The sequence below is a fragment of the Dromiciops gliroides genome, chromosome 3 (assembly GCF_019393635.1).
Source record: "Dromiciops gliroides isolate mDroGli1 chromosome 3, mDroGli1.pri, whole genome shotgun sequence".
NCBI classification, from domain to species: Eukaryota; Metazoa; Chordata; class Mammalia; order Microbiotheria; family Microbiotheriidae; genus Dromiciops; species Dromiciops gliroides.
This window is the reverse complement of record NC_057863.1, coordinates 607,650,315-607,666,705: the sequence shown is the minus strand read 5'-3', so window position 1 is coordinate 607,666,705 and position 16,391 is coordinate 607,650,315. Positions and strand designations below refer to the sequence as shown.

Genomic DNA, 16,391 nt, shown 5'->3' with positions numbered 1-16,391 from the left:
AGCACTTTTTGGGTAGGGCACCACCCACCTCCCATTCAGACTGTTACTGATGGCTAAAATTTCACCATTAGAGCTTCTTATCTTTAGGTTAAGGAACGAAAAGTATGAAAATTCTAATAATTATGAGCTATGAATACCTTCATGTGAATTTTCTTGCCAGATTCTTTTGAATTTGTGACAGACAATTTAGAGCAAGTTTTGACACTATGTGGCTGGGGAGCAGTGTGGGACAGAGAACTAATGAGTGGGTGGCTGAGAGGAGAAGGGAGCTGAACGGAGAGCTGGGAAGGCGTTCTGCCCGGGCTCCGGGCCATAATGGGCCCGTGTGGATGGGTTAGTTTCCTGCGGGTTGGGGGACTACTTTTCTGAACTGGAGACAAGCAGCACCTTTTCACTTTTCCTGGCGAAGGAGTTAAGAACAGTTACCTCACTAGCCCACTGCCCCGTGGCCCACGGCCCCTGCTTTTAGGGTGGATGCAGCCTGGCTGAGATGGAGAGGACAGCTTTTAGAGCCATCTGGGAGGAAAACTGCTTCCCCAGCAAACCAAACCTTCTCAGAGTTTCCAGGAATATAGATAGAGGCTGCACCTCTGGAAGAATTGGAGCTTTCTCAGAGAAGCCCTGTGAGTCTAGGAGCTCTGGAAAAACTCAGCTTGTCAACCCAGGGACTGGGAAAGGGAACCTTTACCTGCTTATCTCTTTCCTTTTCCCTCCAAGCCAGGGGTACTGAAATTAGCTTTAAAGGCCTTCCAACTTCCTTATTTGATCCAATTGGGGTGACAGTTACAGATATTTTTATGAAATTCCAGGAATACATTGAAGATTCTCATTAACCTCTGTGATATTCTTTAATCAGAATGGGTCCTGTCCCTCTACACCTATAAATCACCTGTTAACATTTTACCTAGAAGAACCCCGACCCTCCTTCACCAGAGGGTTAAGCACAACCTTAGGAAGATAAGTGGCTGTTACCTGTGTAAAAAATGTCCATAATGGGCCTGAGTAGTTGGATTCACTGCCTTTTACTAATTGAAATAATTCATCCAAAACTCAGTGCATAAATTTCTCCACCAGCTAGCACAAAATTTATGAAGTGCACCTACTAAATGCTATCTGTTAAAGCTGCAGCATACTAAAACAGCAGCTATAAAAATGGTAAAACCCGACCCTAAGAATCTCCCCCATGAGGCTTTTAAAGTGACTGAGACCACATGGGATTTTACCCTGGCCTCCAGGGGATAGCAACTTCCCAGTTACACTTTGTGCCGCTGCCGCTGCCGCTGCCACCATCACCTTTGGAAGTTTATGAGTCTTCATATCTTTTTAAAAGGTCAAATATATTTTGTTGGGAGCTAATAACCTGGTTTGCAGTCTTTTCACAGGAGATAAAAACTGGGTGTAAAATGTAGTTTATGAAAAAATCCTGTAGATCACATCACATCAGATGTCTGCAGATTTGATTTTCTCCTCAGTGGCTCCTTAGACATTGCCTTCAGAAACGACATGTGCAGGATCTGCTGATTCCTGGACACACACACACACGCCTCAGATACAGCTTGATGGGCTGTTCTAGACCTATTTCAGGGTCTAGGTGTACTTCACTGCGTCAGAGTAGTCAGATCCTAAAATGTTAGAGGAGCTCAGAGGCGGAGCTGAAACTATTCCCCTTCCTCATTTTACTCATGAGGAAACTGAGGCTGAGGCCAGGAGTGAGTCACACAGGGAATGAGAAGGCCTGGATTTGAAGCCTGCTCCTCGCTCTCCAAATCCGGCTCTCTTCTGTGCCATGCCGCCTGTGCACCATCAGGGCCCTTATTCACAGAACGCCAGAGCTAGAAGCTCGTAGGGATCACTCTGACCAACCTGTGTTACAGAGAGGAGGAAGTTTGAGGCCTATGGGGCATGGCGGGGGGCGGGGAGTGGGGGGGTGGGGTCAGGGGGTCTGCAGTATGGGAGAGGGAAGTGACTTGACCAAAGTGTAAAACTCATAAGAACCAGGGTCTAGATTCCTTGATTTCCCATTCCAGCTTCCTTTCCCTATTCTGATCTTAAAAGGCATTGTTTCAAACAAGGACATAAAGTATGCATGGGCCCTAAATTCTACCAGCTAGGTAGGTAGGTAAATAGATGACATGCCATCCAATATTTAGCACAAGGCTCTGTGCTCAATTAATACGTGTTTATTAAACTAAATGAATACATTCTGTAACCAAACTTCTTTTTTTTTCTTTCTTTTTTTAAAAAAAATAACTATGTATTCTACTCTAAAGCACATCTTTTATGTTATTAAACCCTGGTCCTTCTTCAAACTCTTCTACCATCCAGACTCCTCTCTTCTAACTAAACTGGTCTCCGTTCTGTTCTCCTCAGTGGACTGTGGGCAGTCCTGCCTCAGCCTTCAGTGATGTTTTCCCCCTTTTCCTAACTTGTCCTCCCCTTTCTCCTTCCCACCCTTCCTAAATTTTACCCATCTTTTACATGTGAGCTCAGGGCTGCCTTCTCCTTGCTGCTCCTGACCTCATTACACATTGAGTTCTCATCGTCCTAAACTTGTTTCTACAGCATTTTCTGCCCTTACCATTAAATTGATCACTTAATCATGCAGTTCCTTTATTCATGGCTGTATGGGATCCTGACAAGCTTGTGAGCAGGAACCGTAATGTACATTATGTTTGTGTTGCACATGTTATTAATACAGGTAAACATCTGTTGGATCAAAATCTGTTGTTATACCGGAGAATTGGAATGGTGGCCAGGACGTGAGAAGTTTACCCTTAGGGATCCTTCCATTTAGGAAACAAGTATAGGCATTATCTGATTTTGCCCTTATGGGGTTTTTTGGTTATTTTTTTTTCTTCAACTGAGCATAAGGAGGTTTCCTGCTACAGTCATAACTACCAGCATGAACATTATTTATCCATGGTTCTATGAACTTTAGGAGATTGTCTCAAGAAATTTTTATAATCTTTTAGGTGGCTTTCTTTATTGACATGAACCAGTAGGTCATGACACATTGGTGGATCTCAAAGACTTACCTGGTAGTCCTACAAAGTGTTGACATTTCTACAGCCCCCTCCTCAAGGTCCATGGGGAGTCCTACTATAGAGGTACCTTCCCAACTTATACTCTCACAGCAACTCCCATCTTGTCCCTCAGCCCATCCCTTTCTGTGACCATAAGACTTGGAGGGAAGTCAGAAGCAGCCCTTGTGGTAGAGTGGAAAGAGGCTCGGATTTGGAGTTGGGGCCTAGGTTTGAATCCTGGCTCTGCACTTTATAATCTGTATGTCCTGAACAAGACCCTCACTCTCTCTTAGGATCATAGGATTGAAAAGAGGCCTTAGGGGGGCAGTTAGGTGGCGCAGTGGATAAAGCACCGGCCTTGGATTCAGGAGTACCCGGGTTCAAATCCGGCCTCAGACACTTGACACTTACTAGCTGTGTGACCCTGGGCAGGTCACTTAACCCCCATTGCCCCGCAAAAAAACAACCCAAAAAACAAACAAACAAACAAAAAAGAGGCCTTAGAAAAGCCCAGAAGAATTAGTTAAGTGACTTGTCTAAGGCCACACAATAGGCTCTTAGACAAAGGAGCTGGGATTCAAACCCAGCAGTTCTGAATCTAATTAACCAGGATATCATTAGGCCTTAGGTTACTTTTCCCTAAAGTGAACTGTAAGATTAAGTGAGCTCTAAGCTTCCTTGCAGTTCTAGAGACCAAAATCCTTCCCCAGAAAATGGCTGAGATCCATCTTTTAAAGATGTGATTGTGGACTGAGGTCCTAGCCACTGCCCGTAGAGTCTCCCATACCACAGCAAAAGCCTCCTCTCTCTCACCTCTTTTTTCTTCTCGCAGGTTGGAACAAGACATTAAAAAGTTAAAGGCTGACCTGCAGGCCAGCAGGCAGGTGGAACAAGAGCTCCGCAGTCAGATCAGCTCCCTGACAAGCACAGAGCGGGGGATCCGCTCTGAAATCGGCCAGCTCCGACAAGAGAATGAGCTGCTCCAGAACAAGTATGCTTTCACTCCAGGCTCTAGCGTCAGGCCTGTCCAAATGCACCTGTTCTCCATGGGCAGGAGCCAAGTGGAGGAAGAGATAGATTCATTAGTAAAGTGTTTTCTTGTACTCATCATAGTACTGTTGGAGATTGTCACATGTATAACGTGTAGAATCTGCCAGTTTTTTCCCCAAAGCCAAAAAAATTCTTTTCTTATGACATTTTATTTTTCCCATAATATCATATTTAATTTGTGGGGTTGTTTTTTAGCTTGGTTGAAAATCAGTTGAGCTAGTAGTTATGAAAGTGATCATGCCCTTTGACCTGCCAATCACACCAAGATTAAAAGGAGAAAAGAAACCCTCTCTATAAATATATGTGTAACATCTTTATTTGTAATAGCAAAAAGCTTGACCCAGTCTATCCAACATTTGGGGAATGGCTAGACAAATTATGGTATAGCAATGTCAAGAAATATTTGGGGGCTTTAAAAAATGACAAACATTAGAAATAGAAATAAATTTTAAGAGATATATGAAATGATTCAAAGTAGAATAAACAAACAGGATTAGAACAAGTATGTACTGCTGTGATCCTGTCAAAAAAGAAAAAAAATTTTCTCAGTGCACACAGAAGAGGTTAGAAAGGGCTACAAAGCTGACGAGCAGTCATTCAACTTTACATTCTTTCCCTTTAAACAATGTGTGGTTCAAATTGTCTGGTTTAGAAAGGAAGAAAGAAGAGGTTGGGTTTTTGAACTTTTGAATTAAAACTGTCAAGAAATCATCTTAGTTCTCTCAACCTTGAAAGTTCTATTGTTTGGCATTTACTTTGTTTTCTTTTGTAGAATTCATTTGACTAATTTTCCATTTCTAGAACTAAGAAAAAAACGACACTTTTCACTGGTTTCATTTATAGAAATGGGCAGTCACGGGTGAACCTTTTTAAAGCCTGAGTAATTTTTTTTCTTGAACCCTTTCTAAGTTTCATTTTTACCAACTTGGTTTTTGAAAATCTGTACCTGGAGGACAGTTTTTTTTATGTTTAGAGAATCCACAGTCTTCTCCCACAGAAAGAATTCATGAAAACGTGGAACTTTAGAACTTGCGAGTGGTGAAGTATTAGGCCAGTGCTGGGCATCAAGGCACATTAGCCTTTTGGGTGGCCTTGCTCACAGCAGTCACGTGAGCAGACTGGCCTCGCTGAGCCCGGTCTAGCTGTGCTGGCATTCTGGGTGAGGAGAGGAAAGAGGGCAGGATTAGATCAGTAGGAGCTTTTCATCAGAATTAAGATAACTCTGAGGGAAGTGCTCCCCCAAAATGATCCACAGCTAGAAAGCGGGGTCTACAGAGAAGGTGACAGGATCTGTGTGGAGGAAGGCACTTGACTTTTTTTTTAATTAAGCTTTGCTGATGCCTGTAGACATCACAGTGATTTCTCATCCAGCTTGCCCCCGATTCTGTTGGAATTCTGTTCCCTTGGTTCAGTGTGGTGTTGAGGGTACTCCGCAGCATTGGGGCTGGTCCTGTGACTTCCTCAGTGACCCCTTAGCACCTGATCAGTAACTTGCTTTCCCTTCAATGCCTTGCCATCTTTTCCCCACATCTGTGTCTTATCTAGCCCAGGCAGCATTTAGATTATTTCCCCCCTCTCTCAGCAGTCCCAGAGCTTGAGCCGTGTCCATTTCTGTGTCCTCTGATGCACCTCATTCAGTGAGTATTGGACAATAATGTATATTCTGTGGGAGCTGTGGACATTGATCCAAAGAACAGGAATTCCCAAACAGCAAAGAATCCTGGTGTTCTGCAGGCCATGAGACTAATGTGCCTTTACTTTCACAGACTCCCACTTGTTCTTTCTCTGTATTGAATGAGTGAATGAAAAAGCCTTGTGAAGTGCTTACTATATGAAAAGCACCATGCTCTTGTCACCTTGGCCCTCACTAATGCATCTCCCAGCCCCTAGCCTGACGGGGCCATGGCTTTCTTGGAAGAGATCAGATTTATGGATTCCATAAGTATATTTTATGCCCCTCTGTGTTAGTTCAGGAAGCATAGACTGAGAAGGCACCTGTTGACTTGGCCCTGATGCAGGTGGGCTTGTGTTCTGCAGGTTTTACCAGGGGTCCCCTCTCCTCCTAAAGCTTTCCATAAAACTCCTTTCCCCACAGATTACATAACGCTGTCCAAATGAAACAGAAGGATAAGCAGACCATCAGCCAGTTGGAGAAAAAGCTGAAAGCGGAGCAGGAGGCCCGAAGCTTTGTAGAGAAGCAGTTAATGGAGGAGAAGAAAAGGAAGAAGTTAGAAGAGGCAACCGCCGCCCGGGCTGTGGCCTTTGCCGCTGCTACCAGGTACTCAATGCCAACTCTGCCGTCTTGGATCTGAGACTGGCTTTCCCAAGGTGAAGACAGGACTGGGAACTTGATGTGCTGGGAGCCTGTTGGAGGCACAGCTGATGGCCCTAGGGTGATCAGATACACATCAGACAGACAGACAGAGGAGGCTCTAAGGTGGCATGTTTTTCACTTGGGGTTCTGTCAAGGTAGGAAGCCCCCAGGGTGGGAGATCCACCCATGGAAACTGTAACCCTGTAACTGGAGAATGGCCATCTAGGGTCTCAAGAAGCCACGTGACCTGCCAGTCACAAAGCCAGTGGGTGTCTGAGGCAGGCCTTGCACACACACACACACACACACACACACACACACACACACACACACACTGGTTCTCTATCCATTCCACCTTGCCACCTCTGATGCAGGAATGGCGGCACTTATGTTTGGACCAGAGAGAGACCATGGGGTCCTACCCCTTCCTTTGACAGCTGAAGCTGGAAGTTGGTACAGGAGCAACTTGTCCAAAGGCCCCCAGGTGATAATAAGGCCTCCGACTCCAGCTCGAGTGTTCTTTCCACTGCTGCACTGTACCTGTCTGTAGTATGGCTTACAGGTCCCCTCCTTACAAAATCCCAGTAGAGTAAGTGGTGCATGGTGCTGTTTTATCCCCATTTCACAGATGAGGAAACTGAGCCTCCTAGATCTAAAGTCACTTGCTCCCCAGAGAACACAGATATAATCAGCAGCAGAGCCAAGACTTGGATCCAAGTCCAGGGCTCTTTTGTTTCTGTTGGGCCATCCCCTCTGCTCCAGAGTGGGTGATCGGAATGAGGACTTTTCTGAAAGGTCTTCCAAGAATTGTACTCACAATCATTAAGTCTGTTTCTGTCAGGGTTTGGGGATTTTAGAAAGCAGTGTTTCCCAAGAATTTGATTCGGGAAGAGGCTCATTTCATTTGGGGATTTCCCCAACTGCCTTGTAAGTCACTCTCTCTTGATGCCACTTTTAGACACAGCAAGTGCCCAGAGGCCCCACGTTAAAGTAGGCGCCCTGAGGGTGAAGGCCTAACCCCCCACACAGTCTGGTCTGATTGTTCACATGCTGCTGCCTTCATTTTCTTGGACATGAATGGAGAGAGGCAGGGAGAAGTGAATGGAGGTCTTGATTTCTGTTAAAGTAGCCAAGCAGGGAAAAGAGATAGTTGACAAAAACCTGACCTCTGTGTTGGAGTCTCCCATCCCATCTCTTCCTTCCACCAAGGAAGTGAGAAGATTAAAAGGCAAATCTCTTCATCTCCAGCTCACAGTACAAACTTGTCACTGAATTTTCTGGGCCTCACTTACCCCATCCGCAAGATGGGATCATTTATACTTGTTGACAAAATCCATGAAAATCTGCAGATGTGGGGTGACTGTCAGTTATTATTTACGCTATTTTTAATTTCTACCCTCATTTGCATCTGTGTGGTATAATCCTACCGTAATTCCTCCTGGAGTTTTTACCTTGTTTTATTAAACAAGCAATTTACTTGTCAACCTTTGGCATATTAATAGCCTTCTTTTAGATTTTTGCATATGCATAATAATTGTTGAATAATCATTTCCCCTTCAAATAGAGATGATGAATAATCTAGAATTCCTGATCTTGTATAGCCCTTCCTCACTACCCACAGGTCTACTCTGTTTTTCCAGCTTCATCAGTCCTTTGTGCTTCAGTCGTTCACTCCTGTCCTCCCCTCCGTGACCCCGTGGACCATACTGCCCATGGGGTTTCTTGGCAAAGATACTGGAGTGGTTGCCATTGCCTTCTCCAGTGGATTGAGACAAACAGAGGTTAAGTGACTTGCCCGGGGTCACCCAGCTAGTAAGTGTCTGAGGCCAGATTTGAACTCAGGTCGGCCTGATTCCAGGCCCGGCGCTATATCCACTGAGCCATCCAGCTGCCTTAATAGTGCCATCAATCTGTGTAGCCCCTCTCAAATCTTGGGCTTTGGAGAAAAAAAAAGTACACTTATAGAAGATGGTAGTGGCATTTATAACAGGGTGTCTTCTGGCCAGCTTCCAAGTAGGACTGCACTCAAGCCGTCCCCAAATTCCACCTTTCCTTTGCTCAAGAATTATGTTAGGAGACCCATTGGCCTCGACATTACTTTCTAGTGTCCCTCAGATGAAAAATAGAGAAGTCCTTTGAGACATCTGACACAGATTTACCTCCATGACAGTTGAAGCCTCTTGTGGGGTTTTTTTGTCTTGTTTAAAAATTGTTCACCAATACATATGTGGAATGTCTGTTGTAATATTCCAGACCTCCTTCTAGGTAAAAGTCATGCCAATTCTGAGGTCTTTGCCTCTTTGGGAGAGTCCTGAGTGGAATGCTTAATTACTTTGATTTCTGTCCTACATCTTCATAACTTATTTGGATTTAATAGCTCTCATTTACTTAATGCTTTAAGGTTTAAGTGCAAGGCAGTACAAGAAATATCACCTCCGTTTTACAGAAAAGAGAGAGGAGGTGACTTGCCAAGACCACCTAGCTGGTCAGTGTCAAGAGCCACGCTTTAAGCATTCTTTTCACCCCTCTCCTCTCTCCAGTGCTGCTATCATAATGGGGCATAGGGAATGGGCTGGGATGGGCCATCCATCACCATAATCATGGAAGGTGGATGAAGGCTGCCCTCCCTGTTTCCTAAATGAAGAAACATGGGCTCAGAAGAAGAGATGATTGCCCATATCACACAGCACCTTCTTGGAAGAATGGGCTTAGAAACTCCGGCCCGCCCACAGGGGGCTTTCTTTTGCCTGCTGTGTCCTGTCGGAAAGGCCTTCTGACATGATCTCTGGGAATGCTCTCCCATGTTTAATGGACCTGGGGAGCTGTTGGCAGAGGTCGGGGAGGAGGGAGTTGCCCTCAAAGGAAATACCAGGCCTTAGGTGAGGGGGAGCTTGGGATACTCTGCTGGGACTCATCTAAGCATCTTTGTGAATCCTTTTCTCGTTTCCAAAGGGGAGAATGCACCGAAACCTTACGGAATCGCATCCGAGAGCTTGAGACAGAGTGCAAGAAGCTAACGATTGACATGAAACTGAAAGAAGACCAGATCAGAGAATTAGAAATTAAAGTTCAGGTAAGGAGAAAAAGCCGCCCCGGAAGGAAAAGCAGCAGATGGTGAGCAGGGTGGGGTGGGCAACTGACAAATCCCATTTTCCCCTAAGGCCTCTTCCTAGGAAAATATCAGTCAATCAGCACATATTTATTTTGTCTACTACCTGCCAGACACTGTCATAGCAATACTTGCGTCTGAAGGAGGAAAGCTTTAAAATTAATTTTATGCTACAATTTTTATGCCCTTGTAAGGAATCTGAATCTTAGCCTCAGAGTCTCTCTCAACTAGTAGTTCATGTCCACTTTATAAAACACTTGGCATCTGTCATCTCACTGGCCCTGCACAATGAGGAGGAGGAGGGCAAACCCTTTTTATCCTTCTTTTATGAACAAGTAAACTGAGGCCCATGAAGGCAAAGTGAGTAGACCAGAACCTGGTAGAGTAACCATGGGAGTTGGAATCCATCCAGGCCTGACCCCAGCCCCTGATCTTCCTGCTGCCCCAGCTGCTGAGCATGAGAGGTGCCCCACACGTGCTAAAAGAGGGGAGCTGGGGTTCTAGCGCAGGGCACGCCAAGTCCTTGCACAGCCTTTGTGGCATTGGTCCCTCAGCGAGGGAGCCCTTCCTTCACTGGGGATTCTACGTGCCTTTTAAAAGTGGCTGTTTTTGAAAGGTGAGCTTCCTGCCGTGAAATACCTGCTCTGAATGATCAGACTCCTGGGTGGGCTTGGGGTTTGAGAGGGCCCTGGAGGCTGTACAGTGTAACCCCCACACACTGCTGTCAGGGGGAGAACCTTGCTATTTCATGTTGGGAATTGTCTGTCTCCCCGTACCTCCTACTCATAAGCCTCCATTTCTCTCTCTGGTGCAAAGGAAAAAGGGCTCCCCTAGTGATTTCCAGGGCAGTCTGCGCCCATCTGTTCAGCTGCAGTTCACTGAAATAGCAGCAGGCAAGGAATTCGGCCTTTGTTGCTCTCTACAATGCAGACAAGAAGGCCTTCTCTGGGGAAGGGCAGAAGGCTTTGTTGCCTTGTCCAAGGCCCATTGCAAATGCAGATTATCGCCCACCGAGTGCCTGCTTTGTGCACCCTAACCGAACAATCCAGGCACACCCCCCCCCCCCCCCCCCCGCTTGCCAACTCCAAGGCTGGCTCTTGTGTTTCATCTGTTGAACTCACGGGGGCAGAATTTGAATTAAGAAATCACTCTTTCTTTAGTTCAAACTGAAACCCAAACTGCTCCTTAACGGTTCTTGTTCATTCCTGGCCTTGTTCCCTTTCCCCCAAAAACCCTCTAAGGTCTCTCCCAGTCCCTGGCATACAGCAAGCACTTAATCAATGTTTGCTTAATCAAATGCCCTCTCTCAAATGCCCTACCGTCTTCCCAGCCACCTAAACTATCCTCCCTTTTCCCTCCTAGTGAGTGTCCCACCCTTAGCCCCCAGCTCACATCCAGGCATGACTGCTGTGGGTTCAGGTGCCTCCTTCACCTGCTGCCCCACCCTGGTGCAGATGGGCCCTTCTCACCTGCTGCTTGGACTCTTGGAACAGTGTAATTGGTCCTGGTTTCCCTGCCTCAGACCCTTCTCCCACCACCCCTGAAGCTTCCCTAATTCACCCCTCTCCTCAGAACTCTTCAGTGTCTCTCCATTGTCTCCCTTCCTTAGACAGACATTCAAAGCAGGGCTCTCCCCTCCCATCTTTCATTCTGCTTCCTTTTGGAAGCTATAGGATCCAGCCAAAGGGGCAGCTAGGTGGCAGAGTGGATAGAGCACTGGCCCTGAAGTTGGAGGACCTGACTTCAAATCTCATCTCAGAAACTTACTGGTTGTGTGACCCTGGGCAAGTCCCTTAACCCCAATTGCCATCTCCAGTCATGCTGATATATATCTTGCCACTGGACCCAGATGGCTTTGGAGGAGAAAGTGAGATGGATGACCTTGCACAGCCCTCCCCCACTTAGATCCTATTCAGTATAAGTCATGACATCACCCTGATGTCACTGTCCTCTTCAAGAACAAAGGACAAGGGCAGCTAGGTGGCACAGTGGATAGAGCACTGGCCCTGGATTCAGGAGGACCTGAGTTCAAATTCGGCCTCAGACCCTTGGCACTTTACTAGTTGTGTGACCCTGGGCAAGTCACTTAACCCTAATTGCCTCACCAAAAAAAAATTAATAATAATAATAAAAGAACAGAGGACAAACAGCAACAAGAAGTCTAGCCAAATCAGATGGTTCCCACTGACCCATTCTCACCCGTGCACACCTTCCCTTTGCTCCCCACTGAGTTCATGTTCATACCATGGTGTAGTAGAATGGATGCTGAATTTAGAGTCAAAGGATCTGAATTAAAATTCTTACCTTACCATCTGTATCCTATATGAACTTAGGCAAGTAACTTAACCTCTCTGGGCCTCAGTTTCCTTATCAGTTAAATGAGAGGAGTGGGCTAGACTAGAGTAGTGGTGTCAGACTAAAATAGAAGCATATCCATAGCGCAGCATATGTTGACTTAGGATACCACAAATTAACATTATTTATGTTGTATTTTAATTTTGTTTAACATTTCCCATTTACATTTTAATCTGGTTCTGCTTGGAGTCTGCCACCTCTGCACTAGAGAGGACTTTTAAAACCCCTTCTGAGTCTAAATCCGTGACCCTCAGATCGTTCTTGTGTTCAGAAGGGAACTTCAGTCTCCTTCCCTCTGCCTCGCCCACATTGCCCTTGTTCCACACTCTCTCTTTTCCTTGACTCCTTCCCTGATAGCCTACCTGGAACTGATCCCACCTTCATCCAGTCTCTAAGCCCTACAAGGTTTGGCTAGCTCCTTGGCGTTTGTCACAGTTCTGCCGCGTATTATACTTGTTTAAATGAATATTTTACCTCTTCTACCAAAGTATACGTTTCTTCAGACCAGATTATCTGCCTCATTCATCTTTATGTATCCCACAGAGTGCATATAAAATGTCCCAGAATCGGTACCCAGCACGTGCGCTTCTTTGTTGAATTGACTGGCTTTCTTGCCCTTCTCAGGAGCTCCGGAAATACAAAGAGAACGAAAAGGATACAGAGGTGTTAATGTCAGCACTGTCAGCCATGCAAGATAAAACCCAGCACTTAGAGAATAGCCTGAGTGCAGAGACCAGAATCAAGCTGGACCTTTTCTCTGCTCTAGGAGACGCTAAACGGCAGCTCGAGATTGCCCAAGGTAGGTCAGACAGTCAGCAGGCATTTGTTAAGCTCTTCCTGTGTGCCGGGAAACACTGGGGAGAGGAGAAAATGGGCCAAAAAGCAAAATAAAACCCATGGTCCTTGATCTCAAGGAGTTTACTTTCTAATGGGAAAGGCAACATGTGGATAATTTTGTACATACAAGATCTACATATATGGTGTAAGCGGAAAGTGATCTCAGAGGAAGGAGCGACAGGGAGCATAGGCAGGGCACCAAGGACCAGCACCAGGAGAAGCTCCTGCCAGAGGCGGGGTTGGAGCCGAGTATTGAAGGCTTCTGGGCGGAGAGCACTCTGGAGCTGGGAGATGCCGGGGAGGAGGCATGGAGTGCACAGGTGGAAGGGAGGCCAGTGCAGCTCAATCCTAAGGGTGTGAGGGCTCAAAGTACCACCTAGAGGAGCTGATATTGGAGCCCCTGATAACTGGGGGCTCCCAGGATTTACTGACTAATCGGGGAGGGACATGTCAGATCGTGGTATCCAAGTGGGGATGGGCTGGATTGGATCAGAGAAGAGGCTTGAGGCAAGGAGATTAATCAGAAGGCTTTTGCAATAGTCCAGGCATAAGGTAGGAAAGTAAAAGTCGTAACTCTCCATGGAGAGAGGTCGCATCCAGTCCTCAAATCAAAAATCCACTTTTTCATTCAGACAGTGTAGATTTGTAGATTTGACAGTGACCAAAGTCATGAAGAGCAGTGCCAGACATTGAACATCAAGCAGTAGGTTAACAAGATGTATGTAAATGGGGTCATTGTTCCAGCATCTTTTATATATAAGAATTAGCTAATAACAGGTGAATAGTAGTGCAGGGTAATCAGTCCTAACTCTAAGGCCATTAGGCGATTTGTTAAAGTCTTATAGGTTCCCTACCATGGGCTGCCCTCTTTGCCTTCCTCCCCCAACCACCAGAAACTGTAAGACCCTGATGGACACAACCACCTGGCTGCCAATCAGCTTCATGCGGGCTCCCCTACGCTGTGCCTGGGGTCAGAGATCATGGCAGTGCTAGTACACGCCCAAGGATTCTAACAAGGACCATGCCATAGAAAGGTCCCCTTGGATTGGAAGGGGAGCCTGGCAGCAGGAAGGAGAGCAGTGAGGAGCCCAAGCAAGAAGGGACAAGGGCCTGAACCATTTGCTGTGTGAGTGGCAGGAAGACACAGAGGCAGGACCGGGTGGGGAGATCAGTCAGTGAGCCTTGGAGACTAGTTGTATATGAGATGGGAGGGAGTGGAGTCAGGGTGTCCCTGGCTGCAGGCATGGGCTATGGGAAGGATGGTGGTGCCCCGACTCTACCCGGGGGGATCAGCCTTCCCACTTAAGAGGCAGGCTTTGTGACACCAGACATCTTGGCAGCCCCGTCTGGGTTAATGACAGAGCTGCCTGAAGGGAGGGCACTCCCACTTGCTTGGTACATCTGCCGTCCCATCAGAATGCACAGCGTGAGTCCCAGCCAGCATACTCAACATGGCTGACTCGGAATCATAGAATCTCAGAGTTAGAAGAAGTTTTGGACCCTACGCAGAGACAGCATCAGGGCCAATGGGAACCTAAGACTTAGAACTCAGATCGGCCCAGCCAGAAGGCACCTGAGCACACGAATGTCCTCATTGTGTTCTCCAGCCCCATCTGTCTGCAGAGGAACCCATGGAAACTGGAGCAAGTCACATGACCTAAGAAAAGTCACAGAGCCAATGACTGCAAGAGCTGATGTGGGAGCCTCTGGACACCCAGTGCGGCGCTTGCTGTGCCTCTGTGCCAGGCCACCCCTCTTACCTGGTAGTGTCGCCGCTCCATTCAGTGGTGACCATTCAGCCCCTCAGCTGTGGTCATCTGTATGTTATCAGAAACCGTCACTTTAGACATGATTCAGGAAAGGGTCTGAAAACCTGCCCTCTGGACATAGAAAAGCAACAGCTGTGCAGATGTGCTTTTTAGTCCACAGGTTACCCGGTTACAGGATATGATTCCTCCTCACAGTTTGCCTCTAAACACCCAACTGCCTGAGTCCAGATGCCTCAGAGGCTGTCAGAGAGGGAGGGCTGAGCCCATCTAATGCCGTATCTTTGTTCTTCCAGGGCAAATCATTCAGAAAGATCAGGAGATCAAGGACCTCAAACAGAAGATTGCAGAAGTCATGGCGGTCATGCCCAGCATAACGTACACTGCAGCCACCAGCCCCCTGAGTCCTGTTTCCCCCCATTATTCTTCCAAATTTGTGGAGACCAGCCCATCCGGACTTGATCCCAATGCCTCTGTTTATCAGCCCCTGAAGAAATGAATGCCAACTTTGTATTTGCCCAACGTTTTGGTCACATAGAAGGCATCGCAAAGGAGCATCTCTTGCAGTCAAGATAAAAAAAATTGTATTGTGTGGGACTGTATATGTTGTCATTTGAAAAAAAGAAAGGGGGTGGGGGGTGGGGAGAACATCCAAGTCTGATTAGAACTGCCCATCAGTTTTTCTTGTAAATTTTTAGAAAACCTCACAGAACTTTGCAATTTATTTTTCTCGGCCAATGCATTAAAACAACTCTTGGATTTCACGTAGCCAATTTTGCCTTTTATGTCCTCTTGCATGGTTTTCTCTTGAAAAAGAAATGCAGGGCTTTGCTTGATTCTCAACCCTTTCTTTTGGCTTGTTGTTTTTGTTTTCTTTTTTTGTTTGTTTTTAATCTTGTGTTTGAAACAATCAAGCTAAACCTGCAGACTGGACTCACAAGGGGTAATGATGAAAATTCTTTTAGTTTTTAGGTGGAAAGGGTTCAATAATCTAACAAAGCTTTGATTTTATAGCGGGTATTAAAGAAGAAGATGTTGATGTCACAGGGAAAAAATGGATTCCCACCCCCCTCAAAAAGCCAAACAAATTTAAGGGGTGTTGTGGAAGCATACAGGGAAAAAAAATACACAAATAGTATGAGTGGCCAGTAATATAATGGTGGCTATTGCTTAAAGTCTTTCTATTCCCCTTGGTGTTTTTAGTCCGTGAGCATCGATAGCAGTCTAACTCACAGTGCCTTGGGAAAGAGACATTTCAAGAGGAGACTTGGTAGTTTTAAAACCATTCCCCCTTCACTATCATTTAGCTTCAACATTGAGCTCATTAATGGATCATGCTGAAAAAGGTGGACGTGATGGTAGCTGGACCCTTGATGGTGGCCACCATGCCTCCTCTGAGTCTTGAGCATTCTGTCACTTGCCTCAATCACACTGCACCACACCACACCACACCCCTGAAAGCCCAGGTAGTGAAACAGACTCACTCTTGGGAAGGGAGAGCTGGGCTCTGCAGGGCACTGTATGCCAGAGACTGTAGAGATGCCTAATAAAAGCAGCAGTTCTGGGTTTGTGTTTTTTTATTGTTGGTTTTGTTTTTAACTTCTTTTATTTAACTGTGATTTCCACTCTGCACCATCTCGTGTTTGACAGCTGAGCATGACGGACTCTTTCTCAGCTATTGTGCCAAGGAGTTTTTTTTTTTTTTAAGAGTTCATTCTTTTAAAGAAGCTCATTAATTGCACAAAGATTTCCATTTCAGATGGATATTCCACATTGGCAGAAAACTGTTTGCCCTGGCAACTTTTAGAAGTGTTTTGGAATTGGCTAGGGGTGGGCAGGGAAGGGAGAGGGCGAGCAAGGCAATATTATTTCGGGGCACTAGGAAAATTCAGAAACCCAGTGGATCGATTGGGTTTTCTTGCTGGAGATTCTTAGAA

At 46.1% G+C, this 16,391-nt stretch overlaps 1 protein-coding gene across 2 annotated transcripts in view; it reads left to right on the top strand.

The window, feature by feature from the left end:
- MACO1 (macoilin 1) overlaps positions 1-15,479 on the top strand; it is an 80,324-nt gene extending 64,845 nt beyond the window's left edge. For both annotated transcript variants that reach the window (XM_043994263.1, XM_043994262.1), the window contains exons 7-11: positions 3,856-4,014; positions 6,169-6,351; positions 9,340-9,460; positions 12,476-12,650; positions 14,751-15,479. In XM_043994263.1, coding sequence (XP_043850198.1) covers positions 3,856-4,014; positions 6,169-6,351; positions 9,340-9,460; positions 12,476-12,650; positions 14,751-14,953 — 841 coding nt within the window. In that variant the 3' untranslated portion in view covers positions 14,954-15,479. The remainder of the gene's footprint in view (positions 1-3,855; positions 4,015-6,168; positions 6,352-9,339; positions 9,461-12,475; positions 12,651-14,750) is intronic.
- The last annotated feature ends 912 nt before the right edge of the window (positions 15,480-16,391 follow it).